The sequence below is a fragment of the Leptopilina boulardi genome, unplaced genomic scaffold, assembly GCF_019393585.1.
Source record: "Leptopilina boulardi isolate dan_hultmark-lab unplaced genomic scaffold, ZJU_Lbou_2.1 LbouV2_1, whole genome shotgun sequence".
Taxonomy (NCBI): domain Eukaryota; kingdom Metazoa; phylum Arthropoda; class Insecta; order Hymenoptera; family Figitidae; genus Leptopilina; species Leptopilina boulardi.
In genome coordinates, this window is record NW_026137640.1 from 133,544 (window position 1) to 161,261 (window position 27,718).

At 26.2% G+C, this 27,718-nt stretch overlaps 2 protein-coding genes across 9 annotated transcripts; one reads left to right on the forward strand and one right to left on the reverse strand.

Moving 5' to 3' along the window:
- Positions 1-917: 917 nt before the first annotated feature.
- Positions 918-7,174, forward strand: LOC127291534 (ras-like GTP-binding protein Rho1). Of its 3 annotated transcripts, XM_051320749.1 has the most exons (5): positions 993-1,051; positions 3,071-3,152; positions 4,929-5,089; positions 5,165-5,548; positions 5,631-7,174. In XM_051320749.1, the coding sequence occupies exons 2-5, from the start codon at positions 3,095-3,097 to the stop codon at positions 5,667-5,669; spliced, it is 642 nt and encodes a 213-aa protein (XP_051176706.1). In that variant the 5' UTR covers positions 993-1,051; positions 3,071-3,094; the 3' UTR covers positions 5,670-7,174. The 3 variants fall into 3 exon arrangements, with proteins under 3 accessions (XP_051176774.1, XP_051176706.1, XP_051176831.1); XM_051320817.1 differs by lacking the exon at positions 3,071-3,152 and having other exon boundaries at positions 918-1,051; XM_051320874.1 differs by lacking the exons at positions 993-1,051; positions 3,071-3,152 and adding an exon at positions 1,073-1,305.
- Positions 7,010-27,595, reverse strand: LOC127291241 (kinase D-interacting substrate of 220 kDa). Of its 6 annotated transcripts, none has more exons than XM_051320653.1 (20): positions 27,426-27,595; positions 26,425-26,500; positions 17,505-17,636; positions 17,268-17,366; positions 17,096-17,194; positions 16,616-16,813; positions 16,410-16,508; positions 16,034-16,330; positions 15,584-15,959; positions 15,355-15,519; positions 15,064-15,271; positions 14,556-14,978; positions 14,262-14,484; positions 13,307-14,190; positions 12,767-13,232; positions 12,516-12,689; positions 12,274-12,421; positions 12,084-12,196; positions 11,737-11,851; positions 7,010-9,460 (listed from the first exon to the last, which is right to left on the reverse strand). In XM_051320653.1, exons 3-20 carry the CDS (start codon positions 17,613-17,615, stop codon positions 8,634-8,636), a joined length of 5,025 nt encoding a protein of 1,674 aa, XP_051176610.1. In that variant the 5' UTR covers positions 17,616-17,636; positions 26,425-26,500; positions 27,426-27,595; the 3' UTR covers positions 7,010-8,633. The 6 variants fall into 6 exon arrangements, with proteins under 6 accessions (XP_051176610.1, XP_051176313.1, XP_051176525.1 ...); XM_051320356.1 differs by lacking the exons at positions 26,425-26,500; positions 27,426-27,595 and adding an exon at positions 18,092-18,862 and having other exon boundaries at positions 13,307-13,935; positions 14,011-14,190; XM_051320568.1 differs by lacking the exons at positions 26,425-26,500; positions 27,426-27,595 and adding an exon at positions 26,039-26,217.
- Positions 27,596-27,718: the final 123 nt, after the last annotated feature.

Below are 27,718 nucleotides of genomic sequence, written 5' to 3' on the forward strand. Positions count from 1 at the left end.
TTCGAACCAGTTTCTGATTCATTAATTGAAGTAGTGACTCATATTCTTACTTTGCGGTCATCGTATGGAAATAGAGAGGGGAACTTTGCAACAAGATGAAAGTAAATTGCGAAATTTATAATCGCAAACATTTTATTAGATTTTTTTTCCCGCATTGTGTAAAAATGTTTTATATAAAAGTTTATAAATGATTTTTCAGGAATTTATCATTTTTCTCTTCTAATTTGTAATTAAATTTTTCAAATATAAATTCATATAATTAATATTTTATATTTGCTTTTAAAATATAGAAACTGGAGAATTTAATTTATAATAGATTCTTTTTATAAAGAAATATTTTAACATTGATGATCAATAATGAAAAATGAGTTACGAATTTTTCAACCCTTTTCTTCTGTCCAGCTTTAATTGAAAAAAAAATGAATGCGTGCGCAGTGTTTAATGACAAATTGCCGGTTCAAAAACTTACAGGAATGAAGATATGAAGGGTCCATTAAAAAGTTTTTATTATAGAATTTAAATTAAACTATTGAAAATTTATTTAAACTATCTTCTTTTATTTGCATGTAAATAGACTAATAGAAAACGACTTTTAAGGTTAAAATTTACAAAATATAAAATTTCGAAAGAAATTTCAAATATTAATAAATAAACAAATATTGCAAATATTAATAATAACAAAAATAACTCTATATTAGTCATATAAAACTTATTTTTAAACTTTTTTTAAAAAAAAAATTTGGAAATATTCACAATTTTGAGGTTAGGCTGTCATTATACTACAAAACAAATTTCATTTTATAAAAAAAAGTAGTGTAAATTATTAAATTATTTGATAAAACAATTGAATTTTAAACAGTAATAAATAAAAAAAAGAAGTATTGTTACCTTTGACAGTTGGAAGTAATATTTGAAATTAATGTTCTCCCTAAATTGTTACGTTACTGATACCGGGTTTCCCCTTCTCTTGTATTTTTCGCACACTCAACAGATTGAGGTGTGGCCACAGAGGGCAGCCATTTTCTTGACTCTCTGTCGCAAAAGATTTCAGGTAAATACGCAATAAATTGTTGATTAATTTAATCAAGTGAGTTTTAAAGTTGTTTCATAAAATATATTATTTCGATCTTTAAGTTGCGCGAGTTGATAACATACACCCGAACGGGAATCTTTTCAATTCAAAGTGAAAAAAAAGTTTTGAGTAAGCTCTGCAAAAAGGGAATGCCATGCGTAGCATATCCACAGCATCTTATCGAATTTAGTGATTAGTATACAACTCTCAGCGATACTTCCTCTTCATCCAAGGTTTGTCAAAAGTCTCCGAGATTTCTAACCCCAATTCTTCAATTTTTTTTTGTAAGTAAATCGTCTTCGAGGCTCGTCAACCTCTGCGTCGTTATCTCTCTTTAATTCAGCGCCCTCTTCCCCGTCGAACAACGCGGTTGTGCACTTCCGGCTCGAAATTTTCGTGATAACTTATTGTTAATCAAGTGATAATTGAGAGATGTTTTAATTATAAATCTCTTAGCGCACTTATTCTCCCTTTATAGAATTCTACGTGCATTAGAAATTAATCGAGTGATTGTTTCTTTTCTTTTGAGGAAGGAAATTATTTTAATCGAATCGAGTGTCATCACTCGGGTATTTAACAGCCTAGCAACAGTCATCGGGAGTTAAATTTTTAATTTTGCTACCAGGTTGTTTAATTTTTAGATTTAATTTCATATTTAAAGTGTTTCATCGTTTTTAATGAATTTTCCGAGTTATTATAATAATAAATTTTGTTATTTCTATTGGAGTTATTTGTGTTTGATAACTTTAAAAGGATATTAGATATTTTTCCGATTTTATAAAAATTAATAATACAATGAAACTAAAATTGTTTAATTTTGACGTTTGTCAATATGTCAATTTTGTGCTATTAAAGTGTTTATTGTTTAATTTTAAAAAATAATTGTTATTCATGTGTTTGAATTTCATAAAATAATTTTAATTGAAAGTTATATCAAATGTCAGTTTAAAGGGTGTAAGTGTAATTTTATAATTATTAGGTGATACAATGAGTTAGCGAATTCTTGATGATAAATTATTTGATTAAAATTCATTCTTTTTTTTTTTTTTTATTTTGGTACACATATTTGATAAGATAAGCGATTTTTATTAATCCTTTTTCTTCTTTTCAATCACAAAATTGCGATTAGTAATTATTATATTACTTTATATTGACAATTTGATTTTAGAATCAAGGTCATATGTCAGTTCTTTTAACATTTTCCGTTTAAAATTTAATCAATTGAATCAACTACACTTTAATAACGTTGCATTGATGAAACACTTTTACAATCGATGGTTTAATGTCTAAAAATAGAAGTGTAATTAATTGTAAACAATATAATGACACATTAAAGTAAATTTAATTAACTTTATAATAATTTTTATTATTAATAGCGGGACAATTTTTAATATTAAAAATTTTATTTTTCCCCTTATTTTTATTTTTTAATTTCTTATTTTTACACTTTCCTCTTGTCTATAAAATTTATTTTTAAAAATTATTGCAGATATTTTAAAACACTTTTCTCATTGCCTCAACGTTTAAAATAGTCAATTTTGGAGGCATTTTTGTTTTTGCAAACAAAAGCACAGTTTATATATTTTTCATGCTTGATAAGATGGAATTGTTTGTTTTTTGATTTTTATATTTATAACAGTTTTTCTTAAAATAATTTTTTTTTTATCAACATATATAAATGTAGAGAATAAAATTTTTTATATTTTGCATAAATGTTTAGTGGCTTGAAAAAAAGAAACACGTTTAGCTTTATTTAATTTTCAAAAGAAAGCTTATATTTTCTTTTTTAAAAAAAAGGAAAATAAATGTTTATAATAAAAATATTGAATTTTATAAAAAATTATTTGTTGAACATTAATGGATTGTGAGAGTGATTTTTGTTTTGTTTTTTTTGTGCACTTAAGGACTTTTTTTTTAGCTGAATTATGTGATATTTTTGCACTGATATTACTTAAAAGCTTAATTATTCTAACATGTAAAAATGTCCACTTAAAACAGAGAGAAAGCAGAAAGACTAAAAGCATGGGATGCATTACGGGCCGATGCCTCGGTTCTGACGATACGGGGTACCCTGGAGCAGGTACGACCCAGTCCATATCCGTTAAAGCTTCACTCCTCATAGGCAAAAAAAAAAACAAAAAAAAAATCTCTATTAAAAATGAGAAATATTTTATAATCCTGTAGATGTGGCAAGTTAAATGTCATTGACAAAAAAAAAAAAAATAATTCACCTGCAAAATATTGTGTTTGTAATTGCTTAACTCAGTGTAGCTTATCAATTGCAGATTTTTTGAACAAAAAAAAATACACCTAATTGCTTTTTATCGAATGTTCGTTTATACAAGAAAAGGGTACGTCGTTAAAAAAAAAGAATGTCTAAACAGAGAGTGAGAGAAATTCAGCATCTTTGGCAAAATTCGTAGCTTATGAACATTACTGCTTCTCTATTTAATTTCTAGGGATTCGAATTTTTTTTTCAATTTTTTTATATTATTAATTAAATTTTTTTTTTAAAGCAAATGCATTTTTGACAAGCATGAAAGCACTATTAACATTAACACTAATTTAAAAAAGAAAATTTTCAATAAAAAGACATAATCTCAAACTAAAAATGTTTTTAGTAAAGAAAAAATATGATTTTTAAAATTTATATTATTTTTAATTATAAAAGTATTTTTAGTTCTGTATTATTGAAATATGTTTTTTTATAAAATTAAAAATTTAATATTTGTTTTCGTAATATGAAATTTGTAGTAAAAGGGCTAGATTTTTTTTTATAGTTAAGGGTATGATGACTTAGTTTATTTTTGCTAGTAAACTAGCATTGATCCTTGGACAATTAGCCGATTTTTTATATTCCTGATATTTACTCTTTTTTCACCTGTGGATTTGTATAGAAAAAAAAAATTTACATCACAGTCGCTTTGGTACTTGTTCACAAAAATCCTCTACACAGAATCCTTTTGGGTTCAGGTATTATAGTTTTTCACAGCAAATGGTTTTATACTCCTCGTATATAACATTTTCGTTAAATTATATGTATTTATTCACAATATACATATTAAATTTCTTTATAATGTTCTGACAGACATTATATATAAAAAAAAAGAATTGAAATTGTGTACATATAAATAAAAATGAATTCATAATTTTAAATATCACGTGCATTGCAACGGCATGAAAAAGCTTAGAATGTTCTATATTCAAAAATTCATTTTTAAATAACAAATAGCTTACTATTTGTTGAGATGCAATTTATAAAATTTTCAATTTGTAAATTTATAATTCGAAAAAAATTATTACTTACAAATTTTTAATTATTCAAAATTTTATGAAATTATAAATTACAAATTAGAATTTTTAATATAATAATTATGGTATTAATAATATAAATCCATTTGCCGACTTTAAATAGTTTTTTTTTTTAGTTTTAAGTTTGTAAATTTAAATTTTTGCTTTACAATCGAAGAAATTTTGCGAAAAGAAACAATTCATGTGCCTCAAGTTCTAAACAATTGAAATTGTTTTTGAATATTAAGAAAAAATCTATTTTTTTCTTTTGAAAAATGAATTTTATAAAGAATGGTTTGAACTTTAGGAACATAAAAAAAAATTGTAGTAATTATTCGTTTACTGAATTATCGTATATGCCAGGTTGTTGAATGTGAAACATTGTTTTAATTTGAAAGAGGAATATTTTTATTGCTTGAAATTTGAAATATTTTTGATAAATGGAAATAGTTTTTTTTTTTTTTATTTGCAAGAAAAGAGAATATTGAATGAAAAGAAAAACAGTGAATACGATATAAATGTGAGAATCTTTTATAATGTTTTTCTGTTTCTTTTTTTCTTACAGGATACATGGCGGCCATTCGAAAGAAACTTGTGATTGTAGGCGATGGAGCGTGCGGTAAAACGTGCCTACTTATAGTCTTTAGTAAGGACCAATTTCCTGAAGTTTATGTACCGACTGTATTTGAAAATTATGTAGCCGATATTGAAGTAGATGGAAAACAGGTTTGTGAAATATTAATATTTTTTGTGATTTAATTTTTGTAATTATGTTTATTGACTTATAATTTTTTTTTTTAGGTTGAACTGGCTCTATGGGATACTGCAGGACAAGAAGATTATGACAGGTTACGTCCATTGTCTTATCCGGACACGGACGTTATTCTTATGTGTTTCTCTATTGACAGTCCTGATTCCCTAGAGAACATTCCTGAGAAATGGACACCCGAGGTGAAGCATTTCTGTCCCAATGTGCCCATTATTCTTGTAGGAAACAAAAAGGATCTTCGAAATGATCCCAGTACAATTAAGGAGCTTGGCAAAATGAAACAGGAACCAGTTAAACCCGAGGAAGGCCGCGCAATGGCAGAGAAAATTAATGCCTTCGCTTACCTCGAATGTTCCGCTAAAAGCAAGGAAGGCGTGAGGGAGGTTTTCGAAACGGCGACTAGAGCCGCACTACAAGTAATTTCTATTAATTAAAATAAAAAATTTTCAAAATAATTTAGATTTCTTCTAACTTGTATGTTTTTTTTTTCTCTTAAAGGTAAAGAAGAAGAAGAAGGGAAGGTGTAGGCTGCTTTAAGGTGTATTGCAAGGAAAAAAAAAAACAATGGGCCCGACGCAAAACGGGTGAAAAATAAAAAAAAAAAACTAAGGAATTGTAAAACTAGCTGCATTCGAAGCTAGTCGTAATGCCGGAGGCCCCAGCATCAGCTATTACATAATAAATATCTTATCTTTAATTATTTTACATAATGCAAAAGAAAAAAAAAAGAAAAGCAACAGCCGAAGCAACAATTTTTGGAAGAAAAACGATCGGAACTCTTGAGGAATGCGCAAATGAAAAACTACAAAAAAAAAAAAAGAAATCCAACACACGACGTATGTAATATATCTATCACTTAATCGTATTTTTAAACGTGAACAATAACGGGAGTTTCAAGCGATTTAAAAAAAAAAATTAAATCGCCTTAAATCGTTTTTTTTTACGCTACAGTAACTTTAATATACTTATATATATATAGTGTCTCGCCACTATCGCTATTGCGCCTTACTTTGAAATCTCTTTAATTTTAAATATATATATATATAAAAAAAAGCTGAAGTAGTTGCTGTTGATTTTTTTACAAAAAAAAAAGAAAAAAAAATAATGAAAATATGGGAAGGAAATACGGAAATTCTAGATTTTTTCAATGACGTGAGAATCTGAATATGAAAAAAAAAATTCATTTTTAAATCAAAAATACAAAATTAAAGATAGAGAGATTGAGAAAGAAAAAAAAATAACAGGGGAAAAAGCAAAATGAAAATTTGTCTTAGTATAAAAAAATCTGTGTCAGATAAATTTTCTTTTGTTCTTTTTAGATACCTACTAAGCTAAGTGTATTATTATTATATTATTACTATTATTGTAATACGAAGACACTAACATAAAAGCGGCTAAATTATATTTAATTCAAATGATGAAAAAAAAAAAAAATCCCTGTGTTCAAAATGAGCGTACAAGGCAGCTTTAAGAAAAATCTTTTTAAATCGACTGGATTGTTATTCATTCACAGAAACTAAGTGCAAGCAATTAATTAAGATTAATATTGGGACTGTGAAACACCTTTTGTTCGCGCAAAGTTATTCGCAGTAAATGTTTTTTTTTTTTTTTTTTTTTTTTTTTGTTTTTTTTTTCCTGCAAAAATTGTCAATAATTATTATCTTTAGAGTGATTTTCTTTTCTACTGCATAATGCGCTCGACTCTACTTTTTTTCTACGGAGACTATACAATATATATTTGCAAGCTAACATTTGTAAAACCTTATTAGCCTTTAAAAATTCATTGAATAGAATCATCATTCGAATGAATCTTTTATACTCGTGCGTATATCGATAATCCAGAGAGAAAATTCACGCTCGAATATCAGTTGTATTGATTTACTTTTTTTTTTTTATTATCACACACAAACACTTATAATATTAATATCCACTGATTTTTCCGAGCGTGAAAAAAAACATCACGATCCAAAGGTGTAGACTGTTTTACGTAAACTTTCATATTTTTTTTTTTTTTTTTTTTTTTCTTTTTTTCTCAAAGAAAATACATTCGACAAAGTTGCTTGTTACCGGTAGAAATTTTTATCACTTTTTCCGCGTCACGGAAAATTTTTTATATTGACAAATTTTCTCTGTAGTTGATAAAAAAATTTGATAATGAGGAAAATAATTTTCTCTGAAATAAAAATAGAATAATTATTGATGGAGAAAATTGGAATTATTTTTTTTTTCTGAAATTTTTAAAAGACTGAAAACTGATTTCAGTTTTCATTTTTCTTTTAGCAGAGAAATTTTTCTTTCCTTATTCCATTGGTGGAGGAGGCATTTTGAAAAAAAAAAAATCTTTCATTTGCGACACTAACTTTCTATGACTGACTCGTAAAATCGTATGAATGAATTTATTACAGTTATTAAAAGGAAAAAAAAATATGTCCACTATATATTAGCGTTTGAGAGTTTCTTATTCGCTATAGAATGATCACTCATGCCTATGTATAAAAAAAAAACAAGTCTTCGGTATATAAGCAATTTTTCAGAAATATATTAAATAATACAAAAAAAATTATTTTGTTGTTCTTGTCCTTAAACGTTCAATATTTTGAAAGATTTGATATAAAAGGAGAATTAAAAGATTTGGAATTTTTTTTTTTTCATACATTTATTAATTCATTAAAATTAAACAGTATTTTTATAGAGAAAATAAAGTCCTTTTTAATAGAAATACCCTTATTTTCGATGAAATTATAATAAAGTTTACATTATAAATATATCTAGCTGCTGAAAAATTTAGGCCAACTTTTAATACAAATAGAAAGCAGAAAATTCCTCGCCCATTTATATATATATATTTTTTTTATTATTTAAAACATTTTATACTGCAAGGTGTATAAAAATAAAGGAAATATTTTTCTTTAATGCTCCTATATAGCGATTTAATTTGTTTAATACACCTAACAGTATTTAAAAATTATCTCGCAGATTAAAAATAATTTGCAATTTATTTTAAGGCACTTACTTTAAAAATTATACCTTTACTATTCATTTTATTTTATATAAAATTATTCCTATAACACAATATATAATACTGACATATCCATTTGTATAAAAAAAAAATCCAATTCATTTTTTTTTAAACCAATTTACAAAATTTTAATTTAAACCAAACTGGATTATACCGGGTTTTTGAAATCATGTGTTTTTCAATTCAATTGACTTGGAAACATTTTATCCTAAATAAGAAATCTTTTGTTCGTTAAACATTAAAAACTAACTTTAATACCAAAAAAAAATCACATTTTCTAAATCACTATTTTTATAACATTAAAAAAACTAATTTATTTTTAAAAAATAAAACTTCTTCTGTAAGTGTACAAAAAAAAAATGAATTATAAAAATCATTTTTTAAAATGATTTTTTTTTATATAAATGAAAATAAAATTTATAAAAAGAAGCTACGATTTTTAAAATTAAGTACAAATTAAAATTCCATAAATAAATGAAATATCAAACTGGTGTTTCGGGATTATCCCAGTTTTCGGCTTTTTGTCGTGAGAGTAATTTTGTCCTTGAATTATCACGAGCCATAAGACTCATTGATTCTAAATCTTCAATATCACACGATTGTCCTCCACCACCACTTTTTGATAAACTTCTTCCGGAAGATTGTGAAAAATCGTTACTATCACAGGGACTAACGTCATTTCGAAAAACATTATCGGAATTTGAATGTGATGGCGATGAAAGTTCCGAAACCAATGGTGTTGATTCATCGTCATCACTTTCATCGCCAATTTGTCGATTTGCTGCAATAGATGATGATGATGATGATGATCCTATAAAACAATCTTTTATTTTACTAAATTTCCCCAATGATGATGTGGGAATTGGAATAGAAATTGTTTTCGGTGATTCTTGTTGATCAATAATATTTGGTGTGGAATTAATTTTTTGATAATTTTGTGAAATTTGATCATTAATATTATAACAATTGTCATCGGTGGATTTTGAACGAAAAGCTGGTCGTGGCGATGCTGGCGGTGAAATTAATAATGACGATGGTCGACTACAAATTATATTATTGACACTATTATTTTTTGAGCAATTTTGCAATCGACCATAAGATGAATTTGATTTGACGCTAATTTGTGATATTATACTTCGTTGTGAATCACTGCAACGCATTATTTGACTATTTGAATCCTGTGAACTGTCATCAATACTCTCGAGATCATCTTGAACTGGAATCCAATGCAATAATGGATTTGATTGAAGAATCACATATTCAGTATCAGGTGCTGTTATACTTGATGTTCTCGATCTCGTTCGATCACCTAAAAGTAAAATTTTTTTCTTCTCTTTCACTTGTTCTTTGATAAAAGTTCAAGATAAATTTAACTATTAATTTTTAATATATATATTATTCAACAATTTATACTATATAATTTTAAAAAAAGTCAGTAATTTCCGACAAAAAGTTGTTTCTAATTCTCGTAAATAATAATAATTTATAAAATAATTTAGTAATTTAAATATAAAATATTACTATATTTATAAAATAGATACATGCCGCTTAGTTGTTAATTTGAAAGAAAATTAGAATTTTTTTTTTTTTTGAAAAGAATTTCCAATTTGCCCAGAAAAAGAAGATTAATAGAAAATGTAATAAATAAAATTTCCAAGACTTAGAAAGTAATGAAAAGAAAGCATAGGTATTTTTTTTTCTTAATTTAGAAATTTCAAGACCTGCCCTGACATCCGTCTCATTAAAATTAAAAAAAAAAATTATTTAGAATAAATGCATGCACTTAATATCGATTTTTATGAAACATTATTTATTATCATTTCTTTTTTTTCGAATATAACGATAATAATTTTTTTTTCACGCGTTATAAACGCCATTTGATAACCATACAATGTATGTGACATATATATGCGATACAAAAAAAGCAAAATTCGCACATCGAAGTAGAGAATAATTTATTATTATAATATAATAAAATAATATCGTGAAAATTTAAAATTAATTATCCAAATACTATTTATATAAGCACACTGATATTTTTTAAATTTTCTACTCGAATTAAATTTGACTTAAAAATGTTTTTTTTTATTTATTATTAAAAAAATATATTCTATCAAATCCATACGAACAACAATACTGAATAAAAAAAGAAAATTATTATATATCTACTAAATTAACTAATAGCATCATTTCGGCATTTTTTGTTGTAAATTTTCAATTTAAGCTGGTGTCTGATTATCATTATATGTATATCACAGTTCAATAAACACGCCGCATTACATAATTTCACGCGACTAGTTTAATTATCAGATTATCTCTTTCATTAATTTTTTTGTTTTCTATCTTTTATTTTCAGTTCTTATTCAAATTTTTTATATTTTTTAATAATTCCTAAAATTATTGCACCTGTCTTGACTGTATTTTACCTATTTTTTGCAATATTGCAAAAATTTATCACTATAGAAGCTTGATATTGACAATGTATACAATATATACATTAAAAACTTATATTACACTGATACATTTTACTAACATTGTTGTTGAAGCCTTGCGGAGATCATTTATTTAAATTTATTTATTTATAGAAATTGTAAAACATAATTTCTGAAATATGAGTCAATTAAAAAAACTTCTTCCTTATTTCCTTACATAATTCCTAAAAAAAAAATTTATTTTTTTAATAATTGGAATAATTATTTTTCTTTTATCTCAGAATATTTCGAACACATCCTTTTTTTTAAAAAGAATTATACGAACTCTTTTTTTATAAACTAGTTAAAGAAATTAATTAAATAAAAGTTAGTTGGAATTTTGAAGCTTGTGGAAAAAAGAACAGATTAAAAGCATATTTATATGTGATAAACAGATTTACGAGAATTAGTTTAGTAATTTCTTTTATGATTAGTTACAACCCAAGTTAGTCGATTGTCACAAAAATTAGTTTAAAAAAGCTGATATATTATTTACAATTTTTAAAAGGATCTAGTTTTGATTTTTAACAATTCAGGCACAGGTATACATTATTTTATATTCTCACTTGCAAGTTTATAAAAAATTGTAATAAATCAACTTGTTCCATATGAAGACAAGACAATTAGATTACTTTTTTTAGACATTTTAAATTTGTCGATTAAAAAAAAAAATGATTAATAATAAAATTAGTTACTTATATTAAATTGTAGTAAGAAAAAAAATAAATCTCTTGTCTCAATATGAATCAAATTTGAATTTTTTTGATAGGATTTTATGCATAAGCAAGTCTTGATTAAATTATTATGGCATTGTTCTTTGATTAAAAATTGAATGTGAATTTGATGTTTGTTCTATTACAACCTTTTCATATTAAGCTAAACAAGGTTGTAAAATATTTTAAGTGTAAAATGAATTTTTAGATGGAATGTCTTGTAAACACATGCAATTTTTTTTCTAAATAGCCATCAGCGATAGTTTTTTTTTTTTGTGTGTTTTTTTTTTAAAGATTTGTGCCGTATTCGATGACGGAGTCAGGGCTTTGGTCCGACTTCGGTGGTTCTTGAACAATGACCACAGGCAGTGTAAGTGGAACAGAAGAAGTAGTAGGCTCACCTGGAAGTGAGTCCAGCGGCACTGCAGCTGGCGATGGCACATCAAAAACATCCTCGCAAGCCTCTTCATTTAATGTTTGTAATGCACCACAAATCATTTGTTCCTCCAGTGTTACCTTAAAATTACATAAATTTTGATTTTCTAATTTAAAATATGAAAAATAAACAATTTGTATAAATTAAAAATTTAATTACAATTTTCTTACCTGCAACTAGTATTTTTCCAAAGTGCAAGTGCAGGAAAAAATTAATAAATGTGTAATATTTGTGATATATTCTAAACTAATTTGTTTGAAAATATTGTGCTTAGTAAAAAAAAATTTTCACTTTAAAAAATATATAACCTACTTGTTTTTCCATAATTGATTGTTTAATCGAATCTCTTCTTGGTGGACCATCAGTTCTGGATTTTTCCTTTTCAATGTGAGGCGTAACTCTGGGTGGATTATTTCCAGTGTGATCTTTAATTTATATAAAAAGAAAATAACACCCTATTGACAATTTTATTTTTATTATAATTTATAATAACAAAAATTACCTTTTCTAACTAATTGATCATTGCCAACTGTAAATCGTACACTTCGTGGTCCTTCATCTTGAATTAAAAATGACGAAAGCTCTTGTTCTCGCAATGAAATCACCACCATTCGAAATAGTTCCCAATCGCCAAATGACATTTCAAGTACCTTAATTGTTTACATATTAAAATATTTCCCAAATCGTTTTTTTTTTTTAATATTAAAAAAAGTAAATTTATTTTTTAAAAAAGAATACAAGTACCTTTTTAAGTTCCTGCAAATCACAATGAAGTAACACTTTGCCAGTTATATTATTTTGTTTAATAATTTCTTTATAACATTGAACTTGATTTGGATTAAGATCATCAATTTTGTCTAATAAATCACATAAACCATTCACTGTTAAAGCTGAAAGTCTTATCTCCATAATTTCCGGCTGAAATAAAATCAATTTTATAAAAACAATATGAAAATAAAAATTCTATATTAAAGTAGAGAAAATAAAAAATTTACAGGTAGAGATGTGGTTGCAGAAATTGGTTTTGGTAACGGTTCCATTGGTGGTGGTGGTGGTTGCCAATGTTGAAATTGCCAATTGAATCCAGGTTGAATAGGCCAATTTGGTGCTAATGTTGGCATTTGCGTTACTTGAGGCGTTTTATTTTTATTAATTCTAGCTAATCTATTTGTCAAAACATTTCTATTTGACAATAATTGTTCATTATGACCAGTAACATTCCATGGCTGTAAAGATTTATAAAATTGATGATTTGAATCATCGTCCAAACTTTGTTGTTCCTCCTTGATTTTTTTCTTAATATAGGGATCAAGATTAATTGTGAAAGGTAGGAAAATTTTCATATCACTGATCAATAAACTCGAACGATGAAATGTTAAAAAAACATCGAGTTTACGCTCATCTCTATCAATTTCAAGCAGTGGTTGCACGTCTTTTAAAACTGGAATTTGGGGCCGAACTCTAAAAAGTGCAAATTAGATAAAATTAGTAAAAATTGTAATTCTATCGTGATATTAATTAATAAAAAAACATACTTATCGTAGAGGCTTTTAAGTGACATTGAATCGTCCAAATTTTCCTCACAGCTGTCATAGTAAAGTATTAACCACGAAGTACGAAAAGGCCATTGTTCAGTGATATTAATCCAACTAGCGAGATGATACCAATTGAAATCAATTTGGAATGCTTTGAGTAACCTTCCAGTAACGTAGACAACATTCATAAGTCGTCTCATACTTCGAGGATTAACATCACTGAAATAATCGTCCGTGAGGAGCATTTTATTTAAATCTTGAGCGCCACCAAGACGATTGAGATTACTGCCAATACTGCTTGCTATCGATTCACTTAAACGTAATTTTCTACTACCCTTTCGACTTGGTGGTTTCAATTTTTCATTACTACTCATTACACCCGACTCGGTGCTTAATCTTCTATTTGAAACTGATCGATGAATACTACTGGACGCAGCATAATTTACACTCTCCTCAGCCTCATTCCATGCAAGTTTTTTATTACTATGCTGTGCTGTTTGCTGTGCGACTTTAACTTTTCGCAAACCACTATTTTGCAAATAAAATGGTAGATGCACCATATTTCTTAAGTAATCATGACCGCCTATATTTGAATCTATAAAAAGTCTTCTACTATTCACTTCTACTGCCTGCAAAAAAAAAAAAATTAATTTATAATTATAAATTGTAATTGTAAAAATTTGTTTAAATGAATATTTAAATACCCTGGCAATAATGTGTGGATCTATAGCTAAAATCACAATAAATGGACAGCTATTGTCGCTGAACAATGATTGTATCGCATCAAGTACCAATAAGACTTTATCTTGTTCGCAACTATCAAGGCCATCGACTATCACAACAAGTCTACTTTGTTGAGCCGTAAAGCTATCCATACACTTTACCTTGAAAAAAAAAACCAAAAATTAGAAAAATAATAATTATTACTAACACAAAAATTAAATTTAAAATTTACCATCTCTGTCATAAGGTTAACTTCACTTTTTAAAGTTTGTAAAAAACCTTCGCTCTTCAATGTTTCTAATTTTGATATGCTACGTTGAAGATGTCTTCTTTGTGAATAAAATAAAGCGCGAAAAGTTCTACTCCATGTGTATAAATTTGCAACAATGCTCACGGACAATATGAGAGCAACAGTGATCATTATTATGTGAGCAGTGACAGTCTCAATTGTTGTTCTAAAAAAAAAAAAAAAAAATTTACATTGAAAAATAAAATTTTCTTGAACAAAAAAATAAAAAGTACCTACATTTCTTTAGATAAATCAATGAGGTAAATAGCGAGGACAGATACGCCTACGAGAAAGCTGTAAAAGCAGATTGTAAATATAACTACATAAGGCAAGCCACACATTTTTCTCCATTCCCAAACATTTGATGCTTTAACTGGTTTTGGTCTGAAGGCTCTATACAATCGTGTTGCTAATGATCCAAAATCATTTTCAATTGAATCATACAATGATCCTATCATATGTACAACTGCATTTTCACCCGCTGTTGTTGTACCAACTCTTGTTTGATCAGTGAAATAAAATTTTATCGGCTGAACGGTAATTCCATCGTGAACTTCACCACTCGGTGGATGACAGAATATCACTTGCAACAAGAGTTTCAGCGAATTGATTTTTGTAGTAAGTGCCACAGTGAAATTGTAAGGCCAGTACCAATCGTACCTATTTTTAAAAAATCAACCACGTAAAAATAAATTTAGTAAATAGTGAATTAATTGTGAATTTTCGCTAAAAAAAAAAGACTTACCGTTTGTTAGCATACCATATGAGAATCAAAAAAATGTAGACCAAAAATATTAAACCAATACCAACGGATAAACCAATTATCCAAGATTGTAGAGCTAAACCATGAGTAATTCCAATTAAAAGAACAACGTGTGTAATCACTAGAAACAATAATGATGAGAATTGAAATGCTGGATCAATCCAGGGTCTCGCAAAATTTTTCATCTCCTCTAAAAATATAGAATCACATAATTTAAAATTGTAAATGAAAAACTTTTTAATATTTATTTAAAAAAAAAAAAAATGAACTCACCACGCAGTTTATTTAATAAAAAAGACTTTCCAGAACCCCATTTGGCATAAAGACCAACTGTAATTGGCGTTGATAAAGAAGGTTCACTAAGAATATCAGCTAAAGCACTACTGTAGAGATCATAGCCGAGCATATTCTCATTATCTTCATTGGTATTTAGCCGACCTAATATTTATAATTTAAATTAATTTCCATTTTATTTTAAAATTAAAAATAATTTAACACTTACGAGCACCGAAAATTTGTCCCAAAATTGTCTTTGGATGATTGACATCAATATTGTAAGGCGTCTCACCTTGACGATTAGGTCGATAGAGCAATTGACTATTTTTTGGATTTCTAAGAAGAATTTCCACAATACCTTTTGATCGTGCACGCATTGCAATATGAAGTACCGTATCACCTTTCATATCAGTTGCAGAAACTTTAGCTTTTTTATCCAAAAGTAATTGTACCATTTCGGCATTTCTCGATCTAACTGCACGCAATAATGGCGTATCGCCATCTTTTGTTCCAATTTCCAAATCAGGATTTGCACTCAATAAAATTTTCAATATTGCTAAATTTCCCTTTTCCACTGCAATGTACGTTGCTGTTTTTCTATCCTGCAAAAAAGGAAAAAATTCTTCAATATTCATATAGAATAGCAAAAAAAATGTGGAAAAAAAAAATAAAATACCTTGCCAGCAATGTCGACATCAACGTATTTTTTTAATAGTGATTCAACAACTCCACGATGTCCACCTTTAACGGCATGAATTAAATTCGTATCGCCCGATCTATCTTGAACATTAATGTAAGCACCTGTATTTAATAATGCATTTACTATTTCGTGATAACCTTCTCGACAAGCGATCATCAATGCCGTTGTGCCATCTTTATCAAAAGCATTGACATTTGCTTTGTGCTCCAAAAGTAAGGACACAACTTCAATATGATTTTTAAGTGTCGCTACTATTAAAGCCGTCCATGAATACTATGAAAAAAAAGGAAAATATCAACAAAAAATATTCCATTTTTTTTTTTTTGAAAAAAAAAAGAAATCTCATAAATACCATTCCTGCTGTATCAACATTTGCTCCAAGTTTAAGAAGAGTATCAACAATTTCTAAATTTCCTTTGCGTGCCGCCCAAATGAGTGCCGTTGTTCCATACTGAAATTAAAATTTATTTTTTAAAAATTCGAAACACTTTTTTTTACTTTATTTTGTTATTTTTTTAATTCTCTTTTTATTTCTTTTACTCGATGCGGTAAATTTACCTTATCTCCAACATTGACTTTTGCCCCATGTGCAAGGAGGTCTTTGACAATTTCTGGATAACCTCTTCCCGATGCCCATAGCAATGAGGAAATATGATAATTCCCATGGGCATTAACATCGGCACCTTTTGACAACAACAACGAGACAGTATTCGTTCTTCCTTTATACGTCGCCCACATAAGAGCCGACCATCCACCCTTGAAACAAAAACAAACAATCGTTACAATTAAATCTTATTTGCGAATAAAAAAAAATATAAAATTCCCTTTCCCTCCATTAATTATTTTCGATTACTTGTAAAACGTTAACAAAGAAATAATTATTTCAACAAATTGTGAACATTCTGAAAATTAATTGAAGAAACTTTTTGGATAAGTTTCAAAAAGTTTACATTGTGTGGGAAAATTTATTATTTTCTTGTAGAATTCATTTTTGTTTTTGATCATGTGCCAAACATTAAAAAAAAAAAAAAAATTTACCATATCGCGGTGCTCAAGATCGGCTCCATGTTCGAGTAATTCGAGACAAACGTCAACGTATCCCTCCTTTGCCGCAAACAACAACGCGGTCCAATTGTCCTAAATATAGAAAAATAACATTTAAAAGATAAATTGATACATAGAGAGAATAAATTTCACATGACATACTAACCGCATCCTCGGCATTGACATCTGCTCCATGATTAATAAGTTCTCTCACGAAATTTAACTTTCCTTTACTAGCTGCAAAAATCAAGGCCGTACTTCCATTCTGAAATTAAAATTTATTATTCTTTTAATTTTTCTTAACAATAAATTTATTTCAAAAAAAAAAAAAAACTTGGTATTACAGTAAAAAAAAAAAAATTATCTAAATTTGGAAATTGAAAAAGAAAATTTTTTTATTTACCTCGTCTCGATCGTCGACTTGAACTCTCTTGTTTTCGAGAAAGTTCTGAAGACCCGCGAGATTCTCTTCAGTAATGCAAGTGGCCAAATTGCGATAACAAAGAGATACCATGGAGTCAGTCCGATGTAGAGTCTATAAAAAAAAAAATCGAAAAACCGTATTTATTAATGAAATCCAAATTCAGTAAAAAGTTTTCAAAGCATACAAATCCATTTCTCATTTCTAGTTCATTCAAAAAGAGCAATTATTTTTTTTACAATAAAGCGTTTATCACAAAAATTCGACAATTTTTCCTTTTTATTTTTTGGAAAAATATATTTTAATCAAAATCGAACGAACATTTTTTATTTTATTTTATTTTTTTTTGATAATATTCTTCGTTCGATAAGGATTTCTTGCTGTTGAATAAATTAATGGTTATATATAAGCAAATCGAGGAAATCAGAAGCATTATTAGTGTAGCAATAATGCTACCTAAGAGCCATAGAAGAAAAAAATTGTTAAATTCACACTTTTTTTTTAATTTTACGAATTTAATCAGCGCACATCAAACGAATTATTTGGAAATCGCACTTCTTGCGACTAACCAGATGTGAATGTCTTCTAATGCCAAAATTGAATTTTCGACCACTTCCACTGTAAGTTGCTGGTCCATTAAATGTAATAATGGGAATATTAAGATGATGATGTGATCGATGAACACAATCATCTTGAACACGTAAAAATGGAATTCTCGACCATCTTCTTCCAGTTGTTGAAGTTTTTTTTTCACCATCAGGTATTGTAACATCATCCACAACATTTGTTGCCATTGTCGTTGAATTATTATCCGATAAATTAGAATCAGTGAGACTTCTTCTAAGATCAACATTATTTATTCCCAATTGATCTTGATTATTGAGAAAATTCGACGAATCAGGAAATATTCCCGCTAAACTTGGAGCAATACTTTTGCCAATTGCAATATTAGTGATGCTTTGTCGTCGTTTATTGATATTATTAAAATTAAAAATTGAAAAAGACGCTGGTGAAGTTGCTGGTGACAAATTTTTCATTGATTTCTTCAATGTTACTTGTTCAAGTTCAATATTTGTCACTGGTAATGTAAGTCTTCTTACACTATTTCGTAATTCATTTTTTTTCATTTCAAATAATTCATTTGATGTCTCTTGATCATTTTTAATTAATTCCTTAAAATTTGATTCAATTTCCGAAATTTCCAATGTTTTTGATTTAATTTCTTCTTTTTCTTCATTGTCATTTTTATTATCTTCTTCGATTTCAATTCGAAAAACATTCTCATCTGATTTAAAGGCTTCACGTTTAAGTTGAGCTCTCCGCATTACATTCTTTTTCCAAATTTAAAAAATCCTCTGATAGCTTTTTTCAAATACAAAAAAAATTTGTAAATTTGATAAATCAATATTTTTTTAAAATTAAAACTATTTTTCTTTTTTTTTTAGAAATTAAATTCCTCATTGTCAAATAACTAATTTGGCTAACGATTTTCAAAAGGCTTAAACAGAAAAATAAAAATGTCGTTTAATTTGAATTAAAACAAATTATTTTGCGATTTTTCTTCTTGGTATGTGGCCTTATTGAAACTAATGGCATTTTAATTAGAAAAAATTTCTAGCTAGAAATATTCTCTCAATATACTAGAGATAAGAATCCAGACAATGTTTGAACATTATATAAAAAAAATATATATATATCTATCTTTTCTTTTATATTTCAATTTATTTATTAATAACACAAACACAATTGGCCTCAATATTTGATAAGAATTATTAAAACTAATAAAAAATTTTTTTCAATCATATGGCAAATTTTTATTCATATAATTTTCAACTAGAAAATGGGAATTGGATATTTTCCAAATCAAAAATTAGAGAGTGATTTTGAAATTTTTTGAATCAAAAAGATTCATAAAATGAAGAATTTTATACGAACCCAGTGAACTGATGTGAATTTGAGCATTTTTTCAAAATTACTACTATTCGTAGGCATTGTGGTAAAAATTTATTTTATTTAAAAAAAGGGCACAAAAAATTTATTTGATTTAAAAAAAAAGAAAAAACACTAGTAGAAAATAATTAATATATTTTAAAAAATTATTATCACAACTAGAGAGAGGAGACACATCACGACTTTTCGACAATCACGTCTAATGTTCATGTTAATGAACATGCCAACTAACTAGAAACCAAACCTCCAACTATAGTTCTCGATGAAACATTTAAGAACGAAGTGTCTCCGCTACTTCAAATATATACCCAACTTGAGAACCCTAAGAAAGTGTATACATGTGGTGGCGGAATCATTTAAGTACGTGTACTCTCAATGTTCTCTTTAAGACAACATACACTGATTACAAAATATATTACAATCTGACAACAAACTTTAAAATGTTGCAATTTCAAAATAGAAAGAAATAAATAAGAAATAAATAGAAAGAAAAAATAAAAGGAATATTTAATCATTGTTATCAATTTTCTAAATTAAGAAGACAATTTTTAAATTAAATATTGAAGAAAAAAATCGTTTTCGATATTTTTGAACGTTTTCCATTTTAATGTTTTTTAGAGATTTTTTTAAATTTTCAATTCTTTGATTTTTAGTTAAAAAAAATCTTTAATATAATTTTTGAGAAAAGTAAAAAAATTCTTTAGTTTTTTTTTTTTTTTGTAATTTTTACTTCTAATAAATTATTTCTCATAATTCGTTTATTAAAAATATTGATAGACTAAAAATTTATAAATCAATAAATTGTTAATATAAAAATTATATCATTTAAAATTTTTATAAAACAAAATAAAAATATTTTTTTGAACTTTTAAATTTTTATTGATTGAATTGGATTTTTTTATATTCAAACAATAAATAAATATGAAAACTACATTTTTACATGAGTTTAAAATAAACATGAATTTTTTTTTTTTTGAAAATATAAAATTTACGATAGTTTGAAGAATACTTTTTTTCAAGATTGTTAATTATGAGAGTTTCTAATAAGTGGCATAGAAATTTTGTTGTAATAATTGAACCAATTAAATTGCTCGATTCTCAGTAAGCTATGATTAACGCATGAGCAATAAGTGCATATAGAAGCGTCACTGAAGCTGTTGGAACAAATGGAAATTATAGCTTATAAAACAAGCAATTGAATAGGCGTTGCCATCAAAGCAAACGATTTCATATGTGTTTAAATTTATGATCTTCCTCAAATTTAAAGCACCGCAAATGTTTACGGAAATGTTGCAAGCGAATTAAATATAAACAGTACCAAACTGCATTTTTATTCTGTAACAACAAAAAAAAAGGAAATTAATTTTATTTTCAATAATTAAATAAAAAAGATAAATTTTAATTATTTATTTTTTATATTACAATAAAAAAAATATATTTAAATAAAAATTAAATAATTGAAAAATTATAAATACATTATATTATAAAATCCTCATTTCAGTCAGATAAATTTTGGTGATTCCCTGATGGAAGAGATTAAAACTTTTCAAGATTTCAGACACAAAATATTTTATACTATCATATAGAAATATCTAAAATATTTTTATTTTTAAATTATAAAATTATTTTTGGATTTTTCATCATTTTGGCTCACTTGAATTAAGATGAAGTGAATTATTAGAATACTATTTAAAAGCAGAGAAACGAAAGGGAAAAGTAAAACTGAAAGCCAGATTTAGAAAATACATTTAATGGAAGGGGCAAAGTTTCATTCATTGAAGTTTATTTGGTCGAAACGTGCGATGACCGAGACTTATGTTGACTCTTGAAGGATGACTGAAATTGTTTCCATATAGATGAGAAACTCGTGCCAAAATTAATTTTATAAATATTAGTTATATTTATGTAAAATAACAATTAAAATATTCAATAAAATTTTTTCCAAGAAAAATATTATTTTACAGATAAAATATATTAGTCAACTTTAATATAATAGTCTGATATAAATAAAACGAAAAAAAAAATCAAGTTTATTTGTTCTTTTGGCTTAAGAAATAAAATAGATCTAAAATTAAATATTTATTTAAAATAGAATTGAATATATATAACTATAAACAATTAGAGGAATTAAAAAACTTATTCTTTTATTTTGCAATGCAATCTATGCATGTTAAGTACCAAGAACAATTCAAATCAATCTTTAACAAATTATTTATCTATATATAGAAATTAAAGACGAAAACTTATTAAAATTTCTCAGTAAATAAAAATTGATATAGAAAATAATTATCATTAGAATTCATAGTCAAATTCAACTTGAATATTATTCGAATAATAATGGAAAATTTTTATATAAAAATAGAATATTAATCAAATAATTATTATAAGAATTAATACAATAGAAATTGTTTTTAAATTATTATTGTCGACTAGTACAGTGAAAAGATATTATGATTCTCGATGATAAAATTATCAAGAAAATAATTGACGTCAAACTCTTTAGATTCTTGTACAAATAACAGATATTATTGTTTAAGCTTATCAAATAAACTTTTCGATGCATGGGAAATTTTGTGCAAAATTAAACATTGAAAATATGTAATTTATTTGAAATAAAATAATAATTTCTGAAAAAAAAATAAGAATCACTATCTACCTTTTTTCGCCAATTCCATAATGATTTTAGACCGTCAATTGAAAGAAATGAGCCATAAGATTTAATACTCCTGTTACTCGATGACGAACAGGATAAAGTTGATCGACTATCACTTACAGTTAAAAGCAATGATGTCGATTCATTTGTGTTTTTAGATTTTTTTCGAAAATATCCTGTCGCATGCAGGTTAAAATAAGGCACAACTCTCATAGTAAATTTTCTTTTAAAACACAATCAATAAAAGTCACTTTGAAAAATCAAAGCTTTGTCTACGCAGAAATATTTACACAAAATATCCGTTTTTTTTTTTCTCTCTCTATTCGTCAAAAATCTTTACGACGTTTATTAAGTGAGAAATAAATCAAAAGTTCATCACAATTTAAATGTAAACTGCGATATTTATGAAAGGGAAAAATTATATTTACATTATTCACAATGTGAATCACTTTGGACATTGTTAATCTTTGACTATATATTTAATTGATCACATAAATACTTGAAAATAAGCAATTTTTAATTTTATTTTCTCTCACAGAAGAAAAAAAAAAAGTTGTATAAATTATTATTATTATTGAAAGAGCAAGTGAATCGAGAGAATGAAAACAAACTGAAGGAAGAATATTTGTAAGTAATGTGCGGAAAGAACAGATTCCTATTGATTACTGATCGTCTTCATAGAGTTAAAAAAAAAAAAAAAAAAGGAAAAAGAAAAAAGATGAAGAAAGGGAAACATGGATTTATCGCTGTTGATGTAATTCAACCAGCATCTCGTGATAAACGATAACAATTTGGTCTGGTAGCATTTTAACGAGATACCTTATCTCTCTTTCTCTCTCTCTCTCTCTCTTTCTGACATTTCACGTAACCAAAGCACTGAAGATGGCTATGTGTATGAAATACGTGTGTAGATAAAGAGAACAATGAATTTGAAACGATAATTTCAAAGTTCTCAAACTGTATTTTATATATTAGTGACATTCGTATATAGTTCCTTGACAACTTCTACTCCTCAAGTATATTTTATCAATTTCTGCAAAGTTCGATGATAAAAAGACTCGGGTCACAAGAGTAAAATGAAAATGAAGAAATATTCCAGCCCCATTTTTATTATCCAAAAAAATCTGCAAAATTTATTGTAATTAGTGTCAAGTCATTAATTATTTTTTAACAAATTTGCATAATTATTGCATTTGAATAAAAACAATAAAATATTCCAACTTCAATATTAAAACAATTTTTAATATCAAATTATTAATTTTTAAAAATTGTTCACTCTAAAAATTATTAATTTTAAAATAAAAAAAAAAAATTAGTTTTACAAATTAAAAAATTGTCATTTCAAAATAACCAGTATGAAATAAATTTTACGAAATAAGTGAAGAATATATAAATCACGCGATTCATCTACAATTTAGTTAATAGTTTGTCTGAGCAAAAATAGTTATTTTGGCTGTATCATGTAGCACAATTGTATTTTACGTAAAAGTAAAACACTATTTTATATATTCATATTGCATGAGGCACGTTTTCACGAAATAGAGCCAAGATATGCGAATCTAGGTTGTCTCAGTATATTTTCGGTGAATATCCAGGTAGTAATTTGGCTCATCAATTTAAATTTCCGGACAAATTATCAAAATCTAACCCTCACGAAATTACAAAACAAAATTTCTATATTTATTTCTAATATATATATATAACAATTGTTTCCATTCGTTAACCATTGGCAAATAAACAAAAAAAAAAAAACTAAATATTTCAAAAAATGTTCCTTAAAACTAAATTTTTTTAAATATTTCCAAATATTTCAAAAGAAGGAAAAATTTTTACTAAACTTAGAAATTAGCATCACAGAAAATTAAAAGGCATTAAAATAAGCTGCAACGCTTATTATTTTAATCCAATTTTGCTTATTTTAATACCAAAATGGATTAAAATAATAAGCGTTGCAGCTTATTTTAATGCCTTTTAATTTTTTGTGATAATTTAATTATTAAATTTGTAAAATTCATCACATCAAAAAAAATTATTGTAATTAGAATTTCCGGTTTTAAAAACGAATTCGATTTTCAATAAAAAAAAAAAAAAATACCTCTTGTAAACGATGTTCCAAACGTTGAACAATAAACGGGGATCTTCCCCGAAACAATGAGAGTGGTCGATAATCATCATGTCGCGAAACAATCCTAACATCCTTAGATTTACGGTGTGACATGGATCATAGGTGATCAGGAAAAAATATATATATTCCACACTTTTTCAATTCATATTATCCGGTTAGTTTTTTTTTCTCTCTCTCTCGAACACAAGAGAGCACTATTGTAAAAATCTTATATAACCGCGCATAAAAAAAAAAAACTCGTCAATGGCTGTTTTTTTTTTTCTTTTATATACAATACTGTTATAATAGCAGGTGTCGTGCACGAAAAAAAAAACAACATACACACCCACTCTTGAATAAACATAGGTAAACGATAACAAAAACCGGTCGAAACAACAATTCCGAATATACAATTTATCACACAAAACAAGTTGCGGTGAATTTTCCCTCGCGCAAAAAAAAAAATTATAAAATTTTCCACATTCTTATTGAATATATAGAAAAATTAGTTTTATAAACTTGACAATCGCGAGACAAACTTAATCTTTTATTGCAGAGAATGAAGTTTTACGATCTTTTAAACATTGTGTGCGCGAAATCCAGATTTTCATTTGGAAAAAAAAAAATGATTGACATAAAAATTTATCTTTATGAAAGATAATAGAGGGAAAAAAAAGGCGCGGTTTATAACAATTGCGTGGTGTTTAAAAAAAGAAAAAAACTAATAATAAAATTTTTTTGACCTTTAAAATTTTTAAATAAATAAATATTAATACTGATAATAATTGATTATTGGTTTTCAAATCATTCAAAACAAATATATTGTCCCTTTTTTTTAATAATAAATTTAATTTAAATTTCCATAATAAAAGACAAATATTATTATTTAACAAATAATGAATTCTTTTTAGAAAATATCAGAAAATTCATTGATAAATTGATAAAAATTAAACACACTAGATTGATGAGAATGAATTGGTAATCACTATTGATTGTTTCTATCATTTTGTTCAAAGGTGAAATATTTATTATTCTAATAGAAAAAAGAAAAGAAAAGTTTGTCAAGCAATTTTTTATAATAAAGAAACATTTAATAAATATTTATGAAATTGGCGCACTTTCACGAAATTGTTATCTCCGAAAAGGAAGAAAAAAAAAAAAAAAAAAAAAAAAAAAACTGAAAGTGGAACAAAGTATGCGAAACTAGATTATGTCTAATCGCGGACGATGAGCAACCGACTGAGACGTCGAGTGGTCTGCGAGAATACAAGAGATTGATTAGAACAACGTTAGCACATTTTTTTTTAATATCGAAGAGGGATCTATCTCTCTATCTCTCTTTTATTTATATATGTGAACAGCGAAACAATAGTCATGACACGTGCAACGATTGTTATGTGAGGATATAATAGAATGCTTATAAAAGCAAGTGGTCCATTGTTTAATGGAGAAAAAATGGCTTACGTTACTGGAATTTTAAAACTTTTCTATACATCAAATTTTCCTTTAACTCAATGAAAAAAATCCACTTATAAAAATTATACAGAAAAATAATTATTATCCTGAAATTAAACAAAAATATAAATTAATTTTTGTAAATAAACAAAGAAAGTAAATAATAAAATATAAATTTCATTATACGAGAAAATACTGAATTTCCATGACATTTTACATCAAAGACCTTTTAGATCACAAGGCTCTATAATTATAAATAAAAAAAAAATATGCCAGAGCCAATAAAACGATCGTGAACTTTCAACCCTATATAGTTTATTAGAAAAATAAATTTTCATCAACAAAATACGTTACCGAAATTGAATCATCATCAGCATCGGACTCAAACCATAATCTGATATTTATAAATCGTAAATTCATATTTTCATTATAAATTAATTCACTAAATGGTGCACACAAATTATTGTAATAAAAAAATATCGAAATATTAAAAATCTATAATTGATCATTTAATCAAGTTCTTTCTACTTGAAAATATTTAAGGTAACTATTTTCATATTCAATGAAATTCAATTATTTACAAACAAAAATATCTATCAAGACGTGAACCAATAGAAATAAAATGACTATTAAATTTAGTAAATTTTTACTGATTACTAATTCCATCAGAAAAAAAAATATTTTCAAATTAAATTTTATTCCTAATTGATAAAAAAAAAAAAATATTTTAACAAACTTACCAATTACATGAGAGATTTTTGTCCTATTTGACTTAGTCATATACTATTAAAGCTTATTTCCATAAAATCAAAACATCTAAAACAAACAAAATTAAATATTTTAAATCATTAATTAAATTTCTTCGATAATCTAAAAACATATATTTTCTTTTTCTGAAATTTACATCTCTAAATCATTTCGTTTTTAGGACCACGAGAATAGTGAGTATTTATACAGAATACAAAAAGCGAGGTATTCAAAAGTTTATTCTTATTTATGTATATAGTTCAGTATCATTCCAATAATTGAACGCATACTGGATATATTCATCTCTTAGTCTATACACAAGAACATTTAATCGATCTTGTGCCTTGAACTCTAAAGCTTATAAAAAAATTAGACCATTTTCGCGGTGGTCTCTAAAAGTCAGCTCAAGGTAAACTCGAAATTAATTGATTTATTACAATATTTATTTATGTTATTTGATAGAAAATATTACACAATTATTATAAAAAAAATTGAAATCGAAGAACATAAACAATTAGATTTAATTTCTATTTCTTTCTTAATAAACAAAACTATAATATTTCATCGGAACATGTAACTACTTTCCTAATTTCAGGAATTAAAAAAGTTACATTATTTCAATAAATAAAAATTCCAAATATTTAAAGATGAAAAAACATGTGACTTTGCAAATATTCAAATTTAAAATAAATAATTAAATTATAAATTAAAACGCAAAACATTACATAGTTATTAAATTTTTCTAATCTTTGAGAGTTAAAGATTAACTTAATGATAACAAAGTATAATAGAAAAATTTTTAAATTAAAATCTAAAAAAAAAGATAACCTCAAAAAATGACGATCCACAATTAACATAATCAAATGTCAATTTTTCTCCGTGATTAAAAATTTTAATTAAATTAACATAAGTGCATGACAAATTAAATGAAATTCACATCATTACCATGAGTATGTTTGAAGTTTAAATTATATACTTTATTTTGTAACCTCACCTGACAAAGGCGATGTCACTGAAACTTCACTATACAATTTATACAGTATATCTTTTAGTTAATTACTTGCTTCTATTGATTTGACACTTTTATAACTCGAAGCACTTAAAATATCCTTAAATTATATTTTATCATTCAAAATAGTTAAGGAAAAAATAGTTTTTTAACAGACAAAAAACACTGCATTCAGTCGAAAATTTCGTTATGTGTGTTGACAACAGCGACACATGTGTGATAAATTGAAATCATTTTGAAACGATTTTACCGACTCGGCAAGAAAATTTCAAAAAATT